General features: G+C 48.2%; 1 protein-coding gene across 15 annotated transcripts in view; it reads left to right on the top strand.

Annotated features, from left to right (window-relative positions):
- Nucleotides 1-23432, top strand: part of FBXO34 (F-box protein 34) — a 40063-nt gene extending 16631 nt beyond the window's left edge. For 2 of the 15 annotated variants that reach the window (XM_058027204.1, XM_058027202.1), the window contains 3 exons: nucleotides 9787-12001; nucleotides 12258-12461; nucleotides 20664-23432. In XM_058027204.1, the coding sequence (XP_057883187.1) occupies nucleotides 12385-12461; nucleotides 20664-22755 (2169 nt within the window). In that variant the 5' untranslated portion in view covers nucleotides 9787-12001; nucleotides 12258-12384 and the 3' untranslated portion in view covers nucleotides 22756-23432. Of the gene's footprint in view, nucleotides 1-9786; nucleotides 12002-12257; nucleotides 12462-13307; nucleotides 15482-20663 lie in introns of those variants that run through there. The other 13 variants (XM_058027213.1, XM_058027210.1, XM_058027205.1 and 10 more) reach the window with 13 other exon arrangements.
- The last annotated feature ends 2747 nt before the right edge of the window (nucleotides 23433-26179 follow it).

Here is a 26179-nt window from a genome sequence, read left to right as displayed (position 1 = left end):
GCTGTTCTCTGAGAAGGAAATAATGACAGAAGATGCATTAAAAAAAGAGGGTGAGGTTTTTTTTCTAGGGTGTGTTTATGGATGGTGATGACTTGAAGTGTGATAAAACAGATTGCTGATCCTATGTATCAAAGTACCAGTGGCAATGATTTTTCAAGCTGTTGAAACTTGCATCCACCAAGAAATATATATCTATTTCATTCCTCCTAATAGGTTAATCCACTGTAATTGGCTGTGAAATCAACCTGGGGGAATTTTCCCATCTGTAAATGATGCACAGCCTCTTTGCTGTCTGCTTGGCAACTGTACCTTCAGATAATTAAAAACTGTTTTTTAAATCCACTTTTCTTTCAACTCTTGTTTTTCTGCATCTTGCTGCTTCCCTGAGAGCTGTCAGTCACTATTCTGGCCAAGGTGTAAAAACAAAGATAATGTGCTTTTAGGAAAGGAAAACTGCAGATGATCTTTTTACTTTTTAAAAAAAGCATAAAAACTACAAAACTAGGTGAACGTGAGGAGCTTTTTAGCATGCATGTCACTGCTGCATTTCTAAAAGTAACTAAACTTTCCCAGTCCAATATGGAAAATTTTGACTTTCAGAGCTCTGGTGCCCCTTGCCCTGCTAAAATCAATATCCAAGCCTCCCTGGTTCACTGAGGAAGCAGTTCCAGTCCCCAGAAATGCAGGAGCTGCTCAGCACAGGGATCCTCTGGTTTCAGCACAGACTTTCATTGCTCTGTGGTGTTTTGAGAGGCTGAAGGGTGGGATGCAGCTCCAGTGAATTTCCAGATTCCTAACAGTGTGAGGGACTGTTTTTAATAGTGATGATAAAAACAGCTATTCCCAGTTGGAGGTTTAGTCAGTGGTATAATTATCAGAGCTATGAAATAGTGCAGGGATGGCTTGGGATGGAAAAAACTAAAGCTTGAAACTTATTTTCTTGAGGGAGCTGTTTGAAATGATTTCCTGCAAGCTCATAGAGAATTGGTGAGAGATGTCAAAGGGTGAGGGCTCAAGATTGGTGATTGCTTTGGTAATTCAGGGTTTGGGCTGGCAAACTGCAGCTGGCTTTTGGGAGAGAATTGGTTGTTGAAGGCCAGGGGGATGAGTGGGAGCTCTGGAGTGGCACATTTGGTTTGTGAAGTGCTGAGGGTTTCCACAGCAGGGTCACAATCCCCAAAGCTCCAAATCTGCCTCACTCAAACCATCCCTTCTAAACCACAGCTGTGGGCTCCTCATTTTCTGCTTCACTTCTTAGAGATTTGGTGGGGTTTATTCATATTTTCTCCATTTTGTCCAAGAGGGGAAAATACTCTTTGTGCTGGAGGGAGCAATGGGAATATTGGGTTAGAGAGCAATGTAGGTATTTTTTCCTTTTTCTGTCTTTATTATGAAGTTGTTTTTTGGACCTGTTAGAGCAGAGGCCACAAAGATGCTCTGAGGACTGGAGCACCTCTGCTCTGGAGCTGGGCTGGGAGTGTTCACCTGGAGAAGGGAAAGTTCTGGGGAGACCTTGGAGCCCCTTCCAGGGCTGGAAGGGACTTGGGAAAAAGAGGGAATGTGATTTTTTATGTGAGCAGATAGGGGTGGGACAAAGGGGAACAGTTTTAAAATAAGAAAAGATAGATTTAAATTAGATATTGGGAGGAAATTCTGGACTGTGAGGGTGGTGAGGCCCTGGCACAGGGTGCCCAGAGAAGCTGTGGCTGCCCCTGGATCCCTGGAAGTGCCCAGACTGGAGAGGGCTTGGAGCACCCTGGGACAGTGGAAGGTGTCCCTGCCATGGCAGGGTATTAGAACAAGGTGATCATGAAGGTCCCTTCCAACCCAAACCATTCTAGGATTTTATGTTTTCTGTGTTTTTTCATAAAAAAAAAAATAAATTCAAGTCTTGTAAAACAAACCTGATTCTGATGTTTCCAGTGGACTTTAGAAAAGTTCATGCTTCCAAAGTGGTTATTAACATGGAAAGGATTGCACCAGAATTATTTCTGGTGTCCTCTTCTAGGTGTGTGCCACTGAATTTTGAATTTTGAAGAGGAAATGTGAAAAGGGAAAGGCAGAAAGCAGAAGTTGTCACAGTTCATAAACGTGCAGAAGTTGTCCTTTACTGAAATTTCAAAGCTATTTTGGGGCCTTTCTTTTTTTCCTTAAGAATGAATTACAGTGGAATTCGTGCCATGCTTAGGATTTCTGAAACTTTAATTGTGTCAGTTGCTAGGTGTATTGACTACAAAGCTCTGAAAATATCAAACTATTTTTTATTTCAATAATTCTTGAGTTATTAGTGGGGAAAAAAATCTTTAAAAATAGAACTAATAAAAAATTAAAGATCTGTGGAATTGGTAGGTTTCCAGATTAGCTTAGATTTTGAACAGTCCTTTGAAATAATCATAATGAAATAAGATATTGAATTTAATGTTGGTCTCTACTGCAGTTTACCAGCCAAAATCTCTGAGTTTTGTGGAGCAGAGTTGGTTCAGCAGATGTTTTGTGTACAATGCTGAGAATTTCTGTAAGCCCAGGTGATGCCTTGTCTGGGAAGGATTTGTAGTGGCTGCCTTCTGATTTCATTTTGTGACACATCATGGCCAAAGGGCTCGTGTCTGTGCTTTGGCTGCTCCGAGTCCTTTCTGGTCCCTTTAAAGGGCTTCTGTGCTTTTTTACAAGCTGCACAGCAGTTTAGGGTGGGAAATACCCTGGTGCTGCTTTGGGATCGTTCACCTGTGTTTGTGTGAGCCCAGCTCTGCTCAGCCATGCCCTGTTCTGCTCCTGCTGCTGTGTCTGTGTTGGATGAGCTCTGCAGGTGCCTGCTTTGGCTCAGGGATGTCCAGGGCTCCCCTAGGGTTGTGGTGTTGTGCCAGGTGCTGTTGTGGGTCTCCTCTGCCTTGCTGTGCTGTTCTGCTGTCCCTGGTGAGGGTTCCAGCTTTGTCTTGCTGCCTGTCACACCCTGGTGTCCTGTTTCTTTCCTTTTCCTTGCATGACCTCACACTGCAGGCCTGGAGCTGTAGGAGGGGTGCTGCTGGTGCTCATTCCTGGCAGCCCCAAGGATGGCAGAGGGTCCCTCCCAAAGAGGCCTGGTGGCAGTGGAGCTCTGGAGACCTCTGGTTGTAAAGGGTGGCTGCTCCCTGTGCAGGAAACTGGGGCTGAGAGTCACCTCTGCTGAAGGCGTGTCCTCATTCACTGAGGAGCTGTGTCACCATGTCCAGCAGTTGTATGAGAACATAAGGTTGTGTGGCCTTCATGGAAATGAGAAACCTCATCAAGTTCAGGTGCAAGGTGCTGCTCTTGGATCAGGGCAGTGCCAGGTGTCAGTACAGACTGGAGGAAGTCCTCACACCTCTCCAGAAGGTGTGTCCTCATTCACTGAGGGGCTGTGTCAGCATGTCCAGGAGTTGTATGAGAACGTGAGAAGGTTGTGTGGCCTTCATGGGAATGAGGAACCTCATAAGTTCAGCAAGTCCAGGTGCTGCTCTTGGATCAGGGCAATGCCAGGTGTGAGTACAGACTGGGAGAAGTCCTCAAACCTCTGCAGAAGGTGTGTCCTCATTCACTGAGGGGCTGTGTCACCATGTCCAGGAATTGTATGAGAATGTGAGAAGGTTGTGTGGCCCTCATGAGAATGACAAACCTCATCAAGTCCAGGTGCAAGGTGCTGCTCCTGGGTCAGGGCAGTACCAGGTGTGAGTACAGACTGGAGGAAGTCCTCACACCTCTGCAGAAGGTGTGTCCTCATTCACTGAGGAGCTGTGTCACCATGTCCAGGAATTGCATGAGAATGTGAGAAGGTTGTGTGGCCTTCATGGGAATGAGGAACCTCATCAAGTTCAGGTGCAAGGTTCTGCTGAGGAACCTCATCAAGTTCTGCAGGTCCAGGTGCTGCTCCTGGATCAGGGCAGTGCCAGGTGTCGGTACAGACTGGGAGAAGTCACTGAGGACAGCCCTGCAGAGGAGGACATTGGAGTTGTGGTGGATGAAGAGAGGGCTGTGTGTGCTCACAGTCACAGCTGAGTCAGGGCTGCCTCAAACAGGAGGGATGGGATTGTCCCCACAGGGTGCCCAGAGCAGCTGTGCCTGCCCCATCCCTGGCAATGCCCAAGGCCAGGTTGGATGGGCTTGGGATAACCTGGGACAGAGGGAAGTGTCCCTGCCCTGGACCAGGGTTGAAACTGGATGGATCTGAGGTCCCTCCCAACCTGAACCTCTCAAGGGTTCTGTGAAGCAGGATGTGTTCAGAGAGCTCAGAGACTCAGAAATCTGAATTCCAGGGATCCCAGTGGGCTCTGCCGCACCTCTCCCAAGAAGTCAGAAGTGAATAAAAGAGGGACACGCTGGGAATGGCCACTCTCCATGCAAGGAGGAGCATTCCTGTCCCTCCTGAGACTGACATCAACAATAAGCTGTGAGTGGTTGCAGTGGGTGACTCCTGTGCAGGGACAGACACCCTGACAGGGTGGCCACAGGAGTTGTTGCCACCCAGGGACTTGAGTTGGAGATGTCACAGAAGCACTGCCAAGACAGCTTAAAGGTCAAGATAAAGTTCATGAGATTGCTGATTGTTGTTGTGGACAAAACAAAAAAAAATAACATTTATTGATGGCTAGAATAGTAAAATAATAGTGAGAAACAAGCATAAAACCAAACATCTTCTCTCCAGTTTCGCTGTGGGGCAGGACCTGCTCTGCTGTGGAGCTCTCCTTATCCTTCCCTGGCCTTGGTGGGGTTTTCCCTCATTTTCTCTCTGTCAGGTGTTTTTCACCCTTTCTTAAATGTTTCCTCAGTGGGTACCTGTGGTGGGACATGAGGAGCAGTTTTGAAAGGGCCTGGGTGCAGTAGAAGCTCTTTTAAAACCTGACATTAATTAGTGGTTTTAATTTATTTTTTTAATTTTCTTTTTTTTTTTTCTAATTTTTTTTTTTGTCTTAGATTGTAACCTGTTCTTCAGGAGCTTTTCTGCTTTTTTTTAAGACACAGCTGGAAAGCCCAGTGAATCCCAAGCTTATTCAGAGGCTGAGGGTGGTGGTGTGTCCTGTTTGCTTGTGGGTGGGTGGGTTGTTTTTAGATGTTCCTGAGGAATCTGTTCTGGTGCAAGTTTGCAGATGTAATGAGGCACTTTGTTCCAAAATGTGCTGTGAAAAATAGTTTGAACTTGTTTCTGCATGAAATCTGTCCTGAAGTTGGGGACACTTGGAGAGCTCTTTCTCCCTAAGTGCAGAGCAGACTTTTCTGTAAACTGCTGACCTGTAAATTGGGGATTTCTGAGTTCAGCATTTTTGCACTGTCCTTGCAAGGTGGAAGATGTTTCTCTGTGAAAATGTGACGTTGGGGCACCAGCAGTGGCCTACTTCAGACAAAAGTTTGAAAAGGTTTAAGGTTTTGTGACAATTCATGAGACCTTGATACTAAAAATACTGAAAAATGCTTTGATGTGAGAACAGGGTGGATTCAGGAATACGATAGGAAAAATTTGGGCATTTTGAATGACAGAAATCATGAAATCATAGAATGTTTAAGGGTTGGAAGAGACCTTAAAAATCATCTCCTGCCAACCTCCTGCCATGTGCAGGAACTTCTCCCACTAGACCAGGTTGCTTAAGGCCTTATCCAACCTATCCAAATATTTGCAAGTAATGGCACAGTTACTTCTTAAAGCTCTTTTTTTTTGGTACTGTTATATTTAATCTAGTGTTTGTGCTGCTGAGTAAGGTTTGCTGAATTTGGATTTGGAGACCCTTAGGAAAAAATCTGGACACTTTAGAGATGCCTAATGGATTTTGGAACCTCTCAGCCCTGCAGTGGACTGGAATGAATCCATGTGGAGGAAACTGCATGTTCTGCTTTGAGTCATTTGAGTGGGTTTGGTTTGCTTGGGGTTTTTTGGGGAGTGTTTTTTTTGGGGGGGTCTTTTGTGCCTCTGTCACTGCTGAAAAAGTGTCCACAGTGGTATAGGACAGAGAAATGCACATAATAATCTTTTGGTTAAAGGGTAAAATTCTATGTAAGTAAATTAAAATAAATTACCTCTTGTTCTGCTACGCTATGTAGATCTGGACCTGTATCAGGGAATATGGGGTGGTCTCAGAAAGGAGAATTGGCAACCCAAGGGCTGGTTCCAACCAAGTGAGAGCCACAGAAACCTGGGAAAGCCATATTTCATTCAGTGAATTGAGTTTTAAAGCTGATGAAATTAGTGCTTAGCATTGAGTCACCTGTGTGGGGTTTTCCTTGTTGGCAGAGTTCTAAGGAAGGAACTGTATTTTACTTGATGGATATTTAGAAATCAGCTTTAGGTTTTTTCTCCTGTTTTAGAAGCTGTTTCATACCCCATGGAGAGATGTGCAGGATCAATTATTCCTGTGCATTTTGTGCCATGGTTTAGGGGGCCTTCTTCGCTGTGTGGGGTCCTGTATGAGATTTTTGCTGTCCTGGTGACATTTTACTTTGTTACTATTTGCCAATCACAAATCCAGTCCTATGCTGGAGTACACAGATGCAGAGATACGCAAAGATACACTTTTGCAACTGAGTTTATTTCTGCTGTATTACAAAATCTGCCCTGAAACAGGAGAGGGAAACTTGAGGAATTAAAATGGGTCACTAACAAACTGTTCCTGGTGAGTGGTGAGGAATTTCTGTGGGGCAGGGCATGTGATGGTCACTTTATGAGCTGTCACAACAAAAACAAATCCACCCTCTGCATGCCAGAGTGAGTCAAGTGCACCTCTCCAGCCTGGATCCCTGCTACCACAGGCAAGACAGGCTGATCAAATGATTGTTGGGGTTATAATAATAATAATAATAATAATAATAATAATAATAATAATAATAATAATAATAATAATAATAATAAAAATAATAATAATAAATAATCGGGATTTTTTAAAGCAAGCTTATGTTGTGTTCTTGAAAAAGATGGGATTCTTCTTGCTGGTTTTTACTGGCTTTCTCTAAAGTGGGACGGGTTGGCTCTGTCCTGGTGTTCAGGCTGATCTTTTCATAGAGACAGTCTGGGTTTCTGCCTCTGGTGTTTGTCCTGAAACTCCCTTCTCACGTCAGTTCTGCATCTTGCAGCCCTCTCCACCCATCTTTGCATGTGCAGGAGCAATCCAGCGAGACCTCAGCCTCCCAAAACCAGGGCACCACGTCTCCAGAGCTCTGGGAGTGCTGCTCTACTATATTTGGAACCAGCTCTATTGCTTCTATAATAGGAAAGCTTCTGGAAGCTTTCTCCTTCCTCGCCCCCCCCAAGAAAGTGGCCTTTCACGGAGCTTTCATGAGTTCACAATCTGCATGGCAAAGCAGATGGACTTTGAGAGGCTGAATAATTCAGATGTGGCTCATGTGGGGGTGTTCAGGGCGGGTTTTTGCCAGTGCCCCATGAGCTGAGGGTGCAGCAGCCACAGCCACTCTCACAGGGGCTCTGCCACCCCCACTCTGTCATTCAGGGCACATGACAGTGCCAAGGGGTGCCAAGGCAGCTTTCTAGAAAGCAGAATGATGTGTGAGCCCCGTGTGTTTGTCACCAGAGCTGCAGCAGCACTGCCCAGGGAGGGATGGACTGGTTTTGTTTTCCTCTTGGATCAAGCAGAACAAATCTAATGAGCCAGTTCTTAACTTCTTCCCAGCTGAGCAGCGAGTGATGTCCTTACCCAGATCGTGCAAGGCAGCTGAAGCCTTTCAGGAATAGTCAAACAAGGGAAACACTTGTAATATTATTTTTCCCAATACTCATGCAGGGCTAAGAGGGTGCAGCAGAGCTTGTCTTTATTTTCTTTTTCCTTTCTGAGATTTTCCTTTTGAGGGGACGACTTAGTGCTTCCAACTCTTACCCCACCTAGTGAGGAAGCATGTGAGCCACAAATGTGGAGCCTTTCATTCTTTCCTGACGTGATCTTGGGAGGAAAACAGGTTCTCCCTGTAGTGCTTCATTGGAATAAGCATTTCACATGCTTATCAGTACAGCCAGGAGAGCTGTTTGACAGCAGTGAGGAGTCAAATGTTGCCTTGGAGCCCTACATGCTCATTTCCCTGCTTCTGAAACACTCTGCACTTTGCCCACTGTGCATTCAGAAGTGTTTCTGTCCACTAAAAGGACATAAAAACCACACATTTCCCAGCATGATTGCAGGTGTGGATTGAGTTTCTGAGGGCCTTGTCCTGCTGGGCTTTGTGGGTTCCTGCCAGGTCAGGGGTAGGTGGGTTCAGGGAGCAATTTGGGTTAGTTCTGTCCTGGTCCAGCTCCTTGGGAGGCTTCAGGTGAGAAATCAGACAGGGGAAGGTGTGAAAGACTGAACAGGCTCAGCTCCTGGAGTCTTTCCTCACAAGAGAGGTGCTCCAGACCCCTCATTGTCTTCGTGGCCTCTGCTTACATGGGAATCTTCAGTTTTCATTTGAATTGCTGCTCTGTCTGGTGGGATCCAAGGATGGGAGCTTGGAGGAGCTTTGGGAAGGAAGGGCTGGAGTGAATTTGGTGAGGAAATGAGCACAGGGCAGTGGTAACCAGCTCCTGCTGCTTTGGCAGCTCTGGTTCCTGGTGCTTGGCAGAAGTGCCATCAGCTGGTGTTGGTGTGGGAGAAGGCACAGGAAACTCCCCCACACTAATTCCAGCTGGAGCCCCTGTGGCAATTTCATTGCCCTTAGATCAGATAATGCCAGATCAGATGGACCATCAAACAGAGGGGAGGCTGAGCACACAAGGTTTCACAAGGCACATGATGCCTGTGATGGCTCCTTTGGGGTTAAAAGGCAGTTCTTCAGGTGCTTTAAATATGCAGCTATTACCTGAAGAATGGTTAAAAGCAATGGTTAGGGGTTTGAGAGGGTGAGGACCTGTGTGTCAATCCCCTCATGTCACACCTGGCCTGGGAGCTGCTGTGGGAATGTTGGGATGGGGGAAGAGCTTGAGGCAAAGCCTCTTGGTCAGGAGAGTCTGGTGCTGTCAGAGGGGTCCTGAGGGATGACTTGGCTGGGGGATGGCAGAATTGCATGTCTGGTGAATTACTCTTTTGGAGACAAGGATCATATAATAACAACCTAGGATTGAGCTCCATGGTGGGAGAATGGACATGGAACTGGTTCTTGCAAGAAAACAAATACCCTTATCTTGTTATAAAGCCTCAGCCCCGACTTTTCCCATCCTAATGACTGTTTTTGTTACTAACTCCTCTGAGTTCTGCTCTGAATCACTTGCTGCTGCTTCCTTCTGCATCCTGAGCGTGCTGATGCTCTTTGCCCAGCTGATGCAGAGTGACATCCCCATGGAACATCCCAAAGCTTGCCCTGCTTGGAGGTGGGGTGGTCAGATGTGTTTTTACACATGTTTTTACCCGCAGGGTGATTGTTGCTCGGCTCCAGCCCCGAGGCCAGGGCCTCCTTTCAAGAAATAAATTTTCTGAGAGGATGTGCCCACCCTTTGAACTGCTTTGTTGATCAGTTACTGTTGCTACAGCTAAAACACACTTGCGCTAATCAAAATATCAGAAGCTGTGGTGAATTGCTACACAGATGGGGAGACCTTGAGTGCAGCCTGGTTGAGTTGATACATTTGTTTTTGTAGGCTGCAGCAGTGCTCAGACCTGGTGATAAGAGAGGGAATTTTGCGGGCCCGTTCCCTGGGCTCGGTCTGTGGCTGAGAGGATGTGTTGCTTTCTGCTGCCAAAAGCAGAGTCCTTCCCACATCTTGTGCAGAAAGGCATATGTTTGGGGGTGGTTTCAGAGAGGGAGAAGAACACCATTAGGGTTTTAACTTCCTCTTCTGTTTTGTTTCTCTGTGCATCTGTATTGCAGTTTTTTGGGCTGTACCTGACTCTGTGCAAAACTTAAATCGGCTGCAGCTCCTTCTGCTAAGGATCAGCCTTGGTACAGAAACAGTGGTAGTTAAAAAGCAGTAAGTATATCTGCTAGCTTAAATGCTGGGATTTTTTTTCTCTTTTCCTTTTTTTTTTTTTTAATTCACAAGCACAGCTTTTTACTCTTCACACAGTAGGAATTTGTCAGGAGCTTGCTGGCATTAATAGTCTATTTCAGCTCTTTTCTATAGCCCAGCAGCTACAGAGGGGGGGAAAAAGCATGCTTTGTATGGAGCTGTGGTTGGGTCTGTGCTGCAGTGCCCATCTGAACTTGGCTGTGTCTATTTTGTCAGCTTTTGCTTCCCTCTAGTAGTTGCTGGTCCCTTCCTAAACTCACGAAATCCCACCATACAACGCCTGTGCTTGGATCAGGGTTCTGGCTGCTCCTGACCTGAACCAATTCTCTTGATGGTTTTGCTTCTCGAGCTCTTTACTGCAAACAAGATATCTTTGAGTTTCAATTCTTTGTCTGGCTTTTTATCTTTTACTTCTCCATTGATCTCCAGAGGAGTAGGACTAGGACAAAACATGTGGTATTCTTGACCAGGGATCCATGGAGAGGGTATAAGCTGTTGGAAGAGTGAGTGGCATTCTTGCAATGGTGTGGTTGCATTTATTTGGGTGTGGATATAATCATGCTTCTGTGATACAGTTCCTGCTGAGTTTGAAATGCTAGTGTTAGTAAAGCCAGACAAAAGCTTGGAGAAAAGTCAGAATTTCAGTGCCTTTTAGTGATGGTTCGTGGGAAAGTAATGATTTTGTGTTTGATTTTCCTAAAGCACCGGGCATATGCTTTTTACTTCTCTGTGAATTACTGTTTGTGAATGTGTATCTTTACAGCATGAGAACATCAGAAACACCTGGTTTTGTGCCTAGGTTTCACTCATAGAGGTAGGTCCTTGTTAGAGACTCTGGGTAGTCTGATGAAAAAGGTGTTTAGCTACAAAGCTTCAATTTCTGCTATTGCTGATTGTGGCAGCCTCATTGCTGGTCTCCCTGAGTCCCTGGGGTAGAGGACATGCTCTCCTCCTCCTGCCCTGCCTCCATCTCCTCCACCCCACACGTTTCTTAGCCTTGTGTAGAGCTCAGCAGAGATTTCTTCATGAAGACTGGAATGTGTTTATATAATATTTTATATATTATTTTAGGCTCCTGCTACTCAAATGTAGGCAAGCTCTTAACCTCTTATTCGCCATCATTAAACGAACCGTGGAATTGGTGTAGCAGACATCAAGTCAGGTGGATCTAAACCAGCTTCTGTCTCTGTTTTTCCTGCCTGGAGGGTTCATCCTTCATCATTTTCCTGGCAAGTGTGTCTACCTAGAGCAGGTTTTCCAGGCCAGGGGTGTTTAGTGGGAGCATTGATTGTGAACCACACCGGTGAAGCAGTGCTGGGCTGGGCGCAGTGGGGGCTCTTCTGTGTGGGAGGCATTGGGAAGGGGGTGATGTGAGAGGCTCAATCTCTGCAAAAGCAGGGCTAGGACAGCAGTAGGAACGCTGGGCAGAGCTGCTGAAAAGGAGAGAACAACCTGCTGCACTAAATGACATCTCCCTGGGGACACAGCTCCATAGTTAGCATCCTCAAATGGCATTCCTTTATTACGGCATCATTGTGCACAGGCCTCTAGAGAGGAAGCAAACGGTCTCTAAAACAATCTGCTGGCAGCTCAGGCTGGAGTATTTGAGGTTTTCCAGGGCTCTTTTGCTGTGTCACTCTTCCCTTTAATGTTCCAGCTCGAAGGTTGTTGTTGTTTCTCCATCAAAGTGCGTTAACGCGCCGGTAAGGGTGTCTGCTCCAAGGACAAGGTGGAGAAGGCAGCAGCCCAGGGAGAACAAGAGATACTGCAGAACAGCTTTGTTCTGCTGTAATCTGCCTTATCTGCACGTGATGCAAAGACAGGGCAGTTTTCACAAGACTTGGAGGCTGCGTGGTGACATGTTTTCTGTCCTTTTCTAAAATCCACCACGTTATTTCGATTAGAGCGCTAACGTAACTCCTGGCAGCCTCAAATCTCACTGCTAGCAGCTACTTCCCTCCAAAGCCTGATGTGGTGCTAACAAGCAGAGAGATCTTGTGCGTCCTGTTTACATGGAGCTGGGAAGACAGCGTGTTCCGTGGGAGGTGCCAAGGTAGAGCTGCAGTTGGATAAAAGGTGAAAAAACTCCGTGTGTGCAGACAGGCTGTGGTGGGGCGTGCTCATTTGTGTTTGGTGGTGTTCAGGAACTCCAGCTGCAACACTTGGCATGATGATGTTGTTTTAAATCTGAATATGTATCTTTTATATCTATGCATGCATAGCATGTTTGTGTTTGTATATATTTATATTTATATCTGTTCTCTCTCATGGGAATATCCATGTCCTGATCATCTGCTCTTGTCGCCGCCTCACGCAGCTCTCTGTTGTTCAGTTTTTAGGTGGCAGAGACACGGTGAAGCTGAGTGTGGGGCAGGCAGAGCTGATGGGGGAGCCTGGGGTGTAGCCCAGGATGGACTGGCTGTGACGAGGACGTGCCTTAGCCTGGAGAGGGCCTTACCATGAAGAGTTCCTGCAGAGCTGGCCTCCACAGGGAACCGCTGAATTCCACATCCTCCACCTTCCATCAGGTCAAACGGTATGAACACACTGCCTGCAGCTCAGCCTCAGCACTGGTTTTAGCCTTCTCCTTGTCCTCTCCCATTGTCTTGTGCTGTCACTCAAATATTTGCACGAAATTCTGACTTTCAGGTGGTGTTTAGGTTGTAATGGCTTAAGGGCAGAAATGTTCTTTGACGTTTTTATTTGATCATGACAGCTGCAGATTCACTGCAGCTGGTAGGGTACTTGCAGAAATCCTTGGGTTTTCTAGCAACAGCTGTAAATTAGTTTGGGAAACATGACTTTGAAGTAAAACTTAATTGGTGAAAGGCTCATCAGAGTAGGCTTTAAAACATGCAGGCAGCTTAAAGCAAGTGGAAATGCTGGCAGTCATTGTTGTGGTTTGTCTTACTATGGACTAAGTAATTAGATTAGTTTGAGCTCACATTTTGCATTGCTCACTCTCCTGTGTCTCTTATTAAGGAGAAATGCACGATTGGTTTCAAACACTTGTGCTTGTGTGACAATTAAGTGAACGCCTCTCACTGTGCCTCCTTATAGGAACACCATGCAGAACAACTTGTCCTCATGCAAATGCAAGGACATGCCAGTTTGTTGGAGTTCAAACTACTGCAAAATAAATGTGTATTTTTTTTTTTAAACTCTTTTTCTGAAACCAAGGCTCTTAAACTTCCTCAGTCTGGAGGAAGAGCGCCAGCTTTTTGGTTTCCAAAGGCTGTGTGGGTTTAAAGCAAACTTTTAACCTTTGTTCTTTGTGGTTGTGTAGACAGCATATACTTGCTATGTTAGTCTCATGGTAATTTAGTGCTGGAAAAGACTTCCTGGGTCACCCAGCTCCTTGCTTTCCCAAGCAGCATCTCATAACCCCTTTTGTGAACTTAGTCCAGCCTAAAAACATTTACATCTTTTCTTGTATCTTTTCTTCTCTCCTCCTGTAGATCAAGCCATTACTGAAGATGACAGATCTTGCTGTGCAGTTAGGAACCTTCTTTTCATTCCCAGGCTGAACGTTCATGACAGTTTATAGACTAATTTGAGTTTCTGTTCCTTTATTTCCCTTCTGCCTAAGGACTGCTGCTCATTTTCAGTGCTTTAGCTCTTCTGCATTCTGTGAGAGGGGGTTGTAAACCTCACCTGTGGTTTTGCTGAGTGACCCAAGTGTTGTTTAGCAGCTTCCTGAGTAGCAATTGCTGCTGTTCTCAGTGAGATGCCCCTCACAGATTATTCTCAGTCCTGGCTAAAAGTGTGTGCTGTGCTCTGGACTGCTCTGCCCAGAGGGCTTCTTCATCACCTCCACTTCTTATTTCATGGATGTCTCTGTGGTGGCCAGTTCACCTCAGTTACTCCCAAAATTTGTTGGTGTCTCTCTTGCTGATGCATCACTGCCTGCATTTCCAAACCTCCCCAGTTTCTGTTACTCTGAGCTTTGTGTCTCTGCTGTTTTGGAGCTGCCTCTGTTTCTGTGGGTGCAGAATTAGTGCTGAGGTCGTTTTTAACAAAGTCAGATGTTCCCAGGGCTGATTCTTGAGGCATGTCTTTGGTTTCCAGGCTGGTATTTTCTTATTCAGCATCACCTGGGGCTGTCTCCTGCTAAGCCAGCTCCTTTGTCTGTTTTCCCATTCCTCTGCCAATCTGTCTTAGCCAGTAAATCTCTTTGTGCTCTCTGAAGTCCATGTGAGGAAGATATAGTAGATTGCTCTAAAAAGATGGCTTTTTTTGAGAACCTTGAGGTTAGTCTGGCATATTGAACTATTCCCTCTTCCCCCTTTTTCTGTGTGTCACATTAATCCTCTTTGCTTGCAAAGCACCTTTATATTGGAGTCAGAATAGGAGCCCTGGAGAGGCTGTGATCATTCTCCTTCCCTTTCTCCCCTGCAGTGCCCCCTCCAATGTGCCACATGTTTATTATCTCCTATTGTTGCCTTTCAAGAGGTTTATAAATCCTGTTTCTTGGCCTGCAATGAGCCTATCTGGTTTGGATTCTGAAACTGGGATGAGCCAATCCTCACAATTTTTATGAAGCTCTCTAATCCCCCTCCTGCCAATGCTCTTGTTCAGATTAACGCCTGGGCTTTTGCCCTCATCATCACCCTTACCTCCCCTCTTTAAAAATGGTGCAAAGTCAAATTTGGTATTTTGTGTTGTACTCTTGATCTCTGCCCTGCCCTTGCTTGCAACCCTGTTTCTCCATTCTCTCACAAACTGAAAAAAAACCTTTAAGTTTTTCTTTGTTGTTAAATATCTCTGCGGTGACTTAACACTGCACCAGTTCTCATGTTTATTCCTGGACTTTTTGGTCTTTAAGGTAGAAGTTTCCAAGTGATGTGACCTGAAACCTGTGTCTGCTTCTGGTATCTTTCACAAAAAAGGATCAAATCCAGTTGGAGTTGCTTTGAGTCTTTTGTTTGGGATGTGTTCTTAATAATGAAAACACCTTCTGACTCCTGGAGAATGCAGTGTGCAGTGAAATCCTGAATTCATCACCAGTTTCTTTCAGTCTTGAGTTTCAGAAGGGCAACCTGCTTTCAACTCTGCTTCTGCTTGTTTTTATTTTGAATGCTGAGTCTGTTACAGATTGTTTGGTCCAAGGTTAATTTCTGCAACCTTTGATGTGTTCTCATTGCATATGCACAACAATGAAGGCTATAAATAGCATCACTCTGTGGAGCTTCCTTAACACAAGGAATTTGTTGCACTGTGATATGAAGAAAGGTTCTCTTGCACTTCATAAATCAGGAAACAAATTAATAAATGTAAAACACTTCCAGAAGGACACTTGGCACTTACCTTTCAGCAGAAGCCCTATAAAATCAGCAGTTTTTGTTTTGTTGTCCCTCTGTGATTTCCCCTCATCCCATCCCACCACAGCCACGTGTGCCATCCCATCATCTCTGGATGCAGCTGATAACCTTGAATTCCAAATCTTTCAGTTTATTTTGTTCCCTTTTGCTTTGTCGTGTCTGGTGTGGTTGGGCAGCAGGGCTTTGACCTTCCTGAGGCTCAGCACAGAACTGCTGCTGCATCTCTCCCTTCATGGTGAGTGCTTTTATACAAAAGCCTGGCAAAGCTGTGGCACTTCTTCCTGTGCAAAATGTAGGAAGTAGCCAAGGCAACTGTGCTTTACTGAAGGGTGGGTGTGTGTTTAGTGTAAAACATGTTCAAAACATTGCTGGGTGGGAGCCCTCAGAGTGGAGGGGTCTGTGCTGGGCTTGGGGGTGCATTCTGTCACCCAGCACCTCTGTGGGATGGATTTCCTGGCTGTGCTGGGTGCAGCTGTGTTTGGGGTTGTCTCCCCCAAAATCAGGTTATCTGAGCACCTGATGCAGGTGACCAAGCTGGGGAGGGACCCGGCCTTAGGAGTTTGGTTCTTACAGAGCATTTATCTCCTCAGCTCTGCCCCACGGTTTTGGCATTCTGCCCCTTGCCCCAGGCTGGCCACTGGAGCAGAGAGCTCTCCTTCAGCAGCCACATGCCTTCTGTTTGCCTTCCAATCCCTCTCTAACCCTTGCTGGCTCTCCCTTTGCTGCAAGAGGCATTTTGGAGCTGTTGGGAGCTGGGTCAGGAGCAGTTGCTGCTCCAAGGGGAGTGGGCTTTCAGGAAATCAGATGCTTCCACAGCTGCCAGAGTCAAACCCAGCCCTGCTCTGGAGCTTCCCAGCCCTCCTCTCTGTGAGCTTGGAGCCTTGCCATGCTCCAGAACAAACTCCATGAGTGCAGGGAGCCTTCCATGGCAGTACTTTCCCCAGCAGAATCCCTGGAATGCCTTTGAAGCAGCTCTCTGTCTGCTCTGCCTTGCCCTGGCAGTGCAGAGGGGATGGAAATGGTGCTGGAGATGGAGCCCAAAGGACCCACCAAGCCCTTCCAGAAATAACAAGTGGTTGAGTGTGGTTAACTCCCACTCAGTGCTCAGTCCTTGCTAATTGTCAGTGTCCTTTCTGGAGGAGGAAAACTCCATGGACAGAGAGCTGGGATGCCAGGGAAGACGAATGCTTTGCCAGAGGTGTGGGGTTTTTATTGTTGTTGATTTTTTTTCCCCTATTTTTTTTTTTTTTGGCTTCTGCCTTGTGTTAGTATGTCCTGAGGGGTTTTTCAGAGTTGTAGTTGGCACTGGGTGTGCAGTCAGCAATGTGAGGAGCTTTTTTCAACTGCATTTGGTGTTTACAAGGAGAAATCCATAGGAAAGTTGGGGGTTTGGATGGAAATTTTCCCCCTAATAAAACCTTCCAGTGCTTTGCCCAGAAAACTTGCAGTGTGAATATGGTGTTTGTGAAGATCAGGCTTTTTTGTCCTTGTTATTCTTGCTGGCCAGAGGAAATCTTTTGGCTTCACAGGGCATCATCAAAATCCCTGAGCTGGGAGCTGAAAGGGGAATTAAGGCTCTCTGTGGACCTTAGAAAGGAGTTGTGAAAACTGAGTCTTTTCTACCAGTTTTGCCTCCAACTCTGGAGTTTCCACTAAAGCAAATATATTATTGTTTTAGGCTGCTGTGATTTAGAACATACATAAACACAAAAGGATGCTGGAAGAGTCTGGCCAGCTTGGCAAGTAGAATCAGGGAACGATTTGGGTTGGAAAAGACCTTAAATCCCATCTCATTCCACCCCATTGCCATGGGCAGGGACATTTCCCACTGGGCCAGGTTGCTCCAAGCCCAATCCAGCCTGGATTTGGACACTTGCAGGGATGGGGAATCCACCAGTGGGTTATGGGTGGGGAGAGAGGGGTGTGTGAGTATCTGAGCTCATAGAAAGGAATAGATTTCTGTATCAGCAACGTGTAGTAACCAGCTTGATAAAAGTGCAGTGGAAACAAGCTGTAGTTAGGACTTACAAAAACAGCAGTCTCATTCCAGCAGTGCAAGTATCCTGTTTTTCAGACATGGCTGATTAGAAATAGAAAAAACTGGCCCCTTTATTTCATCAGCTTAAGGATGGAATAATAGTATAAAGGCAGCACTGCTCGTTGTTTCAGTGCTGATCATTCCTGGCAGAATTCTCTCTTATCAGCAATTTAAAACCACACATTTGGGATTGAAAACCTTTTATGTTTGCTCCCGTGGACTTCTGAAGAGTCGTTGTCTCTAAAGATAAAATTAGAGAGCTTGATAACTTAAAGGGTGGAGGAAAGCAAACAGAATTATTCTGGAATGGAGTGTCATAGGGAATATGTGACTTCACCTTTTAACAACTATTTTTGGTGGTTTTAAATATTTAAAAGCTTACCTGCAGCTGCCACAGCTCTGTGCTTGCCAGCCCTGAGAAACGGGGGAGTCTGTGGGTGGGGACTGGGCTCTGCTTCATCTTCAAAGCAATTTCTGCTGGGAAGTCTTGTTCTAATTGTGGGAGCTAGAGATGAAATGTGCTGCTGGTGTGCAGGGAAGGAGCTGTGATTGCCTGAAAGTTCATTCTCAATGTCCACAGCAAAGGGCGTGTGAGCTGGGGGCTCCTTTTTTTCCAAGTGACACTTTCAGGTAAGGCTCATTGCTAAAGTGGCTTTTGAAATGAAAGTTCTCTTCCCTGCTGCTGGAAAACTCTGAGGCAGGTGGCAGCTGGTCTTGTGGAGTTTGCAGAGCTCTTTATAGCTGTCTGAAGTTATTAGATGAAGGTTTTCTTTAAATCCAGATCCATTAAAACATGTGCAATGAACTGAATGCTGAATTCAAATGAGGCAATTATTCTGGCAGTAAAACTTCTGACTAAGGCATAATTTTGTTATGTAAATTATAACTTTTCAACCTTAAATGGTATTGTTGGCTTAGCCAGGGACTAACTGAAACATAGGGAATATAACCTTAAACAAGAAATCTGTAATAGGTGAGGCAGAACTTTACCCTTTGTCTTTCTCCATGGACCAGAAATAGCTGGGAGCAGCTGAACCAACTCTGCTGGCTGAACGTGTCCCCTGAGCCTGTTGGGGTAACCAGTTTGGTTCTGGTTTTATTCACATAATCCCTGCTCTCTCACCTCCATTTGCAGCTTCTCTTAATGAAGGGTGTCGAGCTGATTGTCCTGCTGGATTCCTCAAAACTGCTTGGAGAAAGCCTTTTAAAAAACAAGCTCAGCTCATCTTTCAAACACCTTGGCACAAAACTCATGAATGAAATTTGATCTCCTGCCCCTGGCTCAGGAGATTTCAGCATGCAAAGCCGTGTTTTAATTGTGTTCACCTCTTCTCCCCAGGGTACGGTGGCGAGCAGCCACTGGAGCTTTTCCCTCCCTAGTCTGGGAAATGTCCTTCTGGAAGGGAAGGGAGGGCAGGGAGAGGCTGCAGGCACTGTTCTCTGCAGCACTTTGCTGCAGTGCTTCACCTGCTGCTCCTCTGGGCTGGGCTTTGGCCAGGTCACCTCAGCAGCCTGACCCTGCTCCATGTGAAGCACAACCAGAGGGAGGCAGCCCCTGTGAAAAATGAGGCCAAAGCCAACTCCAGCAGCCTCATTTTCCCATTTTTCTCTCCATGCAGCTATTCCAACGCCCCGAAGTTCTATTTTTATGAGATTATTTTAGCTTTTAGCATCCGACTGAGGAGGCAAACAAAGTAGCTCAGTTGCATTTTGCAGAGGAGACTAAACTGGGAGGTGACCCAATTCCAAGGAGCTGGAATTGGCACACAGGCAGAGAATTAACCCAGGGCTGGGTGGGTGTGTGTGTCTGCAGCACTGGGATCTCTTACCCACAGTCTCTAGGTGAGATGCAGGTGGTTGTGGCATTGTCTGGTTGCAAGAGCCAGGTGATGATCTCCCTGAAAAATCCAGAGGGAAGGAACATGACATCTGCCTTTCCAGCAGCTGCTTCCTGGCCTTCAAAGCCCTGCTTGGACCACAGAGGTGTAGAAAGGTGAGCTGAGCCCTTCCTCTTGATGTACCTGCCCAAAATCTCTGTGCCTGCCCTCCCCTGTTGTCACTAGAGCCAGAAGGAGGAACCAGAGAAAGCAATCTTCAGCTGCTTCTAGTCCTGGAGCTTCCTCTTCCTGGGCAGCATCACTTATAAATTTGTTGGACTTTATAGACCAACAAATTGAGGTTTTTAGTTAAAAGCTGGTTTTAGGCCAGACACCTACAAAGTTGCCACACTTAAGAAACTCTCTTGGTGTGGGCTCTCAAGGGGAACACGTTCAGTGCCTCAGTGTGTCTGTGCCAGCTCATGATGAACATGGCTCTGAACCTGCTGCTCTTCACTCCTGAGCTCAGATCATCCCTGAGGAGGAGGCCTTTGAGTGCAGCAACTCAAAGATTACCATGGAAACATAACCTGTAGTTAGCTCTGTATGTGCTTGTGGGATGCTCCTGGGAGAAGAGCCTGGAGTCTCCCGTGGTTGCATCCTGTGTGCAGTGCCCTGGGCTCTGCATTCCTGAGCTCTGAAGGGAAGGTGGCTGTGGAGGTGTGACAGGACAGAGGAGTCTGGGGCTGCTGCTGCACTGTCAGCAGCATCCAAGGGGTTTTTCACAGCTCCTGAGTGTGAAATCCCATCCTTGAGAGTGGGTGTCCTCAGCTGGATGTCACGCTGCTGTCACTTTGGGGGGACATTGATGAGTACATAAGGACCCTTATGGGAAAGTCACCAAATTTGCCATTATCAGTGTGCTGAAGGAAAGGTTTCATTGCCCAGAGAAGCTGTGGCTGCTTCATCCCTGGAAGTCTCCAAGGATGGGACTTGGAGCAAGCTGAGATAGTGGAAGGTGTCCTGCCCGTGGAAGGAAATGGAACAAAATGAGCTTCAAAGTCCCTTCCAGCCCAAACCACTGTGAGATTTTGGGTGATAGGAGGAGATTAGATATCCCCTGGGATCTCTGATTAATATAATTACTCTTGCTAATTTCTCTTTTGAGCTTTAACCACATTTTATCTACTGAAAAGAGCGTGTGTGGTAGCTGATGTCCAGATAAAGCCTGGGACCCGTGTGTGCCTTGCCTTGGATCAAGGAATGAGCAGGCAGGAGGATGGCTCTAGCTCAAGAATGAACCACTAGCTATGTTTTCACAACTGATACAACTTAAACTGGAGGATTTCTCCTTGCAACTGCCTGGAAACAGATTTCTCTAATGGGAAGTTCTCTCCTGCTGCAGAAGTTCTTCGGGGGTGGATATTGCAGCCTTGGTGGCTCTTTTCCTTTCTCATGTGGTTCCTCTTGAGGTGTGGGCTGGTGCCTGCTCTGGGCCACCTTCTCTAATTCCAGACAGGCACATTTTGCAACTATAACTTCTTCCCTCTCTGTTTTTCCAGGGTTTCTGGTATGCACTTAAAGCCATATCTCAAGTTACAGAAGAAAGAGCGATCCCCAGAAATAAGCCAGGATTCCCTTCGAGGCCACCAGGGACCAGCACAAGGAGAAAAATTCACCAACTGCACCAAACTGAGCGTTTTCCCAAAACCCTCCCTGGTGGCTCCATCTCAGAAGCTTCTGGGGATTATTTATCCAAATACTATGTGCAATATGAACGGGAAGGGCCCGGCGGACGCTCCGAGCGCGAGAGAGAAGAAGAACGCCCTGTCTGCCACGATCCACCAGGGAGAAGAAGGGGAGGGACCTCTGGATGTGTGGGCTGTGGTGAAACCTGGCAACACCAAGGAGAAAATCGCCTTCTTTGCAGCCCAGCAGTGCAGCGGCGGCGGCAGCACCCGCACGGGCTCCATGAAAATCAAGAGCACGTGGGACATCGACGGGAGGACGGCCAAGCGCAGGAAAAAATCGGTGGATCTTAAAAAAGCCAAAATCCAACTGGAAAGAATGAGGGAGGCCAACTCCAGGTGCTCGCAGGCGGAGCCGTTCGCCTGCGGCGTCGAGCACTGCTCGGTGCACTCGGGCGGCGACGGCGCCGAGGGCGCCTTCCCGGGCCGCTCGCTGTCCGTCATCGAGATGGTGGCGTTCCTGGAGCAGCGCGCCAGCGCCCTGCTGGTGGACTGTGCCAAGAGCTGCACGGGCGCCAGGCTGAGCCCCCAGCCCAGGCCCGCCGTGCCCGGCCCCGAGCCCCCGTGCCCGGGCGGGCCGTGCGAGGCGGAGGCGCAGGGCGAGCCCGTGCGCGTGCTGGACATGGTGGCCAGGCTGGAGTCCGAGTGCCTGCGGCGGCAGAGCGAGGCCGGGAGCCTCTCCCGCAACAACAGCTTCCGCAGGAACGTGGGCAGGGTGCTCCTGGCCAGCGGCACCCGGCCCGAGGGGCACCTGGGCAAGGGGGGCCCGCCCCAGGGACAGGCAGGGGTGGCAGGGGATGGGTACGGGGGTCGCTGCGGTGACACCGAGCTGTGGGATGGCGGCGCCTCTGCCCCGCAGCCGTTTCCTTCAGGGCTGGATTCCCGGGTGGGGAATGTGAGTTCGGGGCTTGCCCAGGCGGTGCTGGCCATGACAGCTGGCAGGAGTGACGCTGACACGCGGATGGAGCCCCCCAGGGCCCTGCTGGCCCCGTGTCCCGCTGCTGCTGCCAGGCTGCCACCGGATCCCCTGCAGAGCACGAGCGCGACTGTTGATTGTACGTCCAAGGAGCCTGGAATTTTCCCAAAGCATCCTGCTAGGAAGGAGCCCTTGTGCATCAGTATATCGGTCAGCAAGACAGAGGAAGGGTGCAGGAAGGAGAAGCTCTCTGGTTCTGGTGAGGATTCGCTCCCAGGGAGGCTGTTTTTCCTCCAGGGTGAGCAGCCTGCTGCTCAGGAGCAGCAGCCACGGTGGGAGGGTCCCCAGGAGAAGCCAGGGGAAGTAGCCCAAAACGAGGATGAGGATGCTCTGGCATCTGGTACATCGTGTGTCAGCAGCAGTGTCCCTAAAGAGCCATCAGCCCCTTCTGTCCCTGCCACAGAAGGAGCTTTGCAAGTACTTGATGCCTCCTGCCTAAAGCGGCAGGTTTCTCATGACTTTCTGGAGACCAGGTTTAAAATCCAGCAGCTTTTGGAGCCCCAGCAGTACATGGCCTTCTTGCCTCACCACATCATCGTGAAGATCTTTGGGTTGCTTCCCACCAGGAGCCTGGTTGCCCTGAAATGCACTTGCTACTACTTCAAGTTCATCATTGAGTACTACAACATCAGGCCGGCCGACTCGCGCTGGGTGCGCGACCCTCGCTACCGGGAGGATCCCTGCAAGCAGTGCAAGAAGAAATACGTCAAGGGGGACGTGTCCCTGTGCAGGTGGCACCCCAAGCCCTACTGCCAGGCTCTGCCCTACGGGCCTGGCTACTGGATGTGCTGCCACCGCTCCCAGAAGGGCATCCCTGGCTGCAAGCTGGGCCTCCATGACAATCACTGGGTCCCCGCCTGCCACAGCTTTAACCGCGCCATCCACAAGAAAACCCGAGGAGCTGGAGCAGAGGTGGAAGAGGAATATTAGTGCACAAACACTTTCCTGCAAGATTGAGATTGGGAGAGGAGGAGGAGGAGGAGATTCTCATGCCTTGTGCTGTTTACAGTGTATATAATTGTCGTGATTATTTTTTTTTTTCCCCCCACAGGGCTATGAAACTGCACATACTCAAACACAAGAGCCTTTACCTTTTAGATTAAAAGAGAGCTTTTAGTCCATCTCTGTAAATAACACTATAAAAACTAATTGTACATACAGAGTCTACAGCTGGCTGAACAAGGTAACCCCTACAATGCAGCTATCCCAGTGTTGCGGCTATAGGTGTGTGTGTTTTTAAGTGTCTTGTTTCAAAATCTGTATATCCTGTATAATATATGAATGTTTCTGAGAAGAAACTCTAAATAGGTAAAGGTCAACTTGTTTAAAGAAGCTGCAGACAACTTAACTGGACAACCTGAAACTTAGACTATAGAACAGATCCATTATAGTAGCGTGGCAGTGGATTAAAAAAAAGAAAAGAGAGGAATATTATTGTATAGTCAGAATATAAAAAAAGTTCTTGTCTACCTTACCCATGTTGTCTGGTTGGGTTTTTTTTTTTTTACACATAAATAAAATGTGCATTCTAGATCTGCCTTACCAGACTTTCTCTTGTAAGACTTTTGCCCCAAAATAAAAAAATGCTGTAAAACACGTGGCAGAAACTTGGTGCTGTGCTGTAGTTCAGACGTGCAATGTGCTTTCTCTAGGAAACCTCTCCTCCTGCTAACAAAGGAACAAAACCCCCCCAGATCTCTAGTACTTGGAGAACTCCCTGCTGTAACAATCACAGATTCCAGCTTTTCCTTCTGCCGGCAGCAGGGGCTCCTTTCATTGGGAATTCTGGTGCTGGGTGCACTTTCTGGTCCTGCTGCTCCTTGGCTCTTGTGTGGCGCCTGCCCTGATACCTGGATGCTCGAGGATGCAGTGTGGGTCCAGCAGGATGAGTGTGGAGTTGCCTTGGCTCTGTGGTGTGCTGGAAGCTTCCCTATCAGCTCTGTGTGGGATTTTTCCCTTGCAGAAGACTCCTTGCAGTGCTTTGCCTGCCCTGCTGCAGCCCTGGCCTCTCCCAGGGCCGTGGCTTGGTGCTTTCCAGGGGAGTTCAGAGCTTTGTGTGGGATGAACGGCGATTCCTCACGCTCAGAACGGGAGCACGGAGTGTGGCAGAGTTTCCCTGGATCCTTTCCTGTCCTGCAGTGCTGTGAGCCAGACCTCAGCCTCCTGCTGCAGCCCTGGCAGGGTGGATGGTTGGGAAGGTGGCAATGGAGCCTGGCCAGGGCAGCAGCAGCTGCTGCAGGAGCCCAGCAGAGCGTGGCAGCCCTGCCTTGGCCCTGCCGCCTCCCTCCTGTCCCCTCTTGGTGCTGCTCCTCTGCCCTTCTCAGGGCACACACGGACTCCTGGCTCTCACCATTCCCAATCTGACCTGGTGCCACCTTCCCACGGGGTCACCTCTGCTGGAAAGGGCAGGGATGGGGTGGCCCATGCTGTTCTCTGTCCTTTGCTGCTGGATCGAGGTGTGGAACGCTGCTGGCTGTGGGGCCAGGCCGAGCCAGCCACCCCCCCTGCCCTGGGCTCGCAGGGAGTGACTCACACACAGGTTTGGAGCATGAGGAGGACAAAAGGGTTTGAAGGCTTTTGTTCTTGCCTTTAACAGTGGGAGAAGGAAAATCAAGCCCTGACAGCCTGAAATGTGGGTTTGGTGAGCTCAGGCTTTGCAGGGAGATTGAAAGGATGTGCTGGGTTTATATTTTGCCTTCACCTGCTCCTGCCACCCACCGGGTGTCATCCACCCGTCCCGGAGCTGCTCAGCCTCCCTGCGCTGCAGACACGAGGGCAAGCAGGAGGAATGAAATTAGGAATCTCACCGAAGGGTGTGGCCACCTTGTAACCGGGAAGAGGAAGAGCAGATCCCTCCTCAACCCCTGACGGGGCTCGGGTTCACCCAAACCGCTCTGCTCCCTCAGCTGCACCTGCACCAGCAGCACAGCCACCCCCAGGCTGTTGTTTTGCCAGAGCCATCGGCATCCAAAGCCTTCGGCTTCGTTCTGATGAGGGGAAAAGGGAAAGAAGCTGCTTTCCTGCTCCCCCACCCAAGACCCTGGAAAACTTGAGGCTGACAGCAGCAAGGAAAGTCCCTGCGAGGCTGGAATGGAGTGGCAGAGGAAAATATTTTGTAATTAGATAAGGGGCCGGTGAGGTCATTTTACTTGGAACAGGGTGTGAGATTTTGGTCACCTTTGTTGAACAAGGGGAAAAATGAGGATACAATAATATCATGAGGCTATTTTGTTCCTGGAGCAGGTAAAGCCAGAGGACAATTTGCTGTCCCTACCCCATCCCTGCCCTGCCCCCAGGCTGCCTGGGGAGCGTGGGCTGGTTTATACATCATGTATTACATTGTCTGAGGGAACTGTCCCTCCTGCACGGCATTGCTGTTAAAAATTGTTTCACAGAGCAGGATTTTACATCCAGAAATGAGTTGGTTCTGAGTGTTGCCATGCTGAGCTGCCTGCAGGCTTTTTTTTTTTTTTTTTCCCTGTACCATTGTAAAATGCAGATTTCTGTTTCCTTAAGGGATGGTTCAGGGAGAAGCCAAATCTGATGAATGTCAGGGTTTTGGGTTTTTTTCCTAAGAAGCAATTAAAAAAAAAAAAAAATCTAGTGTTGGATTTACAAAGTTCAGTGTTTAGAACTGAGGATGAAGGACTGCACCGTGTGCTTGACTTCCCTGCCTGGGAGCATTTGGAGTGTCTGGACTGAATTTCCAGATAGGCCTGCAGAGGAGTTGTAACAACATTTCCATTGTCCGTAAGCTTCCAGTTTTCATCAAGCTCTGGGGCTCTCCTGGCATGGACAGCCCTGTGAAAGGGCAGCTGCCTGTGCTTGGGCTCTTGCTCCATCCTGGCTGTTCTGCAGCAGCTTTTCCCTTTGCTGGGCCCTGGGCCCTGTGGAGAAACCCTGGGAAGCTGCAGCAGAGCTCAGTTCCTGCTGTTGGACCCAGGGCCTGCAGAGGCTGCCCCGTGCAGCCCCTGGAGCTGTTGGGAAAGCCAAGGAAAAGCTCCAAGGGCTGGAGGCAGGCTGGGAGAGCTGGGGGTGCTGCCCTGGAGAGGAGAAGGCTCCAGGGAGAGCTCAGAGCCCCTGGCAGGGCCTGAAGGGGCTCCAGGAGAGCTGCAGAGGGGCTGGGGACAAGGGATGGAGGGACAGGAGCCAGGGAATGGCTGCCAGTGCCAGAGGGCAGGGATGGATGGGAGATTGGGAACTGGGAATTCTTCTTTGTGAAGGTAGGGAGACCCTGGCACAGGGTGCCCAGAGCAGCTGTGGCTGCCCCTGGATCCCTGGCAGTGCCCAAGGCCAGGCTGGACAGGGCTGGGAGCCACCTGGGACAGTGGAAGGTGTCCCTGCCATGGCAGGG

This window comes from Melospiza georgiana, chromosome 6, assembly GCF_028018845.1.
Source record: "Melospiza georgiana isolate bMelGeo1 chromosome 6, bMelGeo1.pri, whole genome shotgun sequence".
Taxonomy (NCBI): Eukaryota; Metazoa; Chordata; class Aves; order Passeriformes; family Passerellidae; genus Melospiza; species Melospiza georgiana.
The sequence above is the reverse complement of the archived record's forward strand: the minus strand, read 5'-3'. Positions and strand labels throughout refer to the sequence as shown.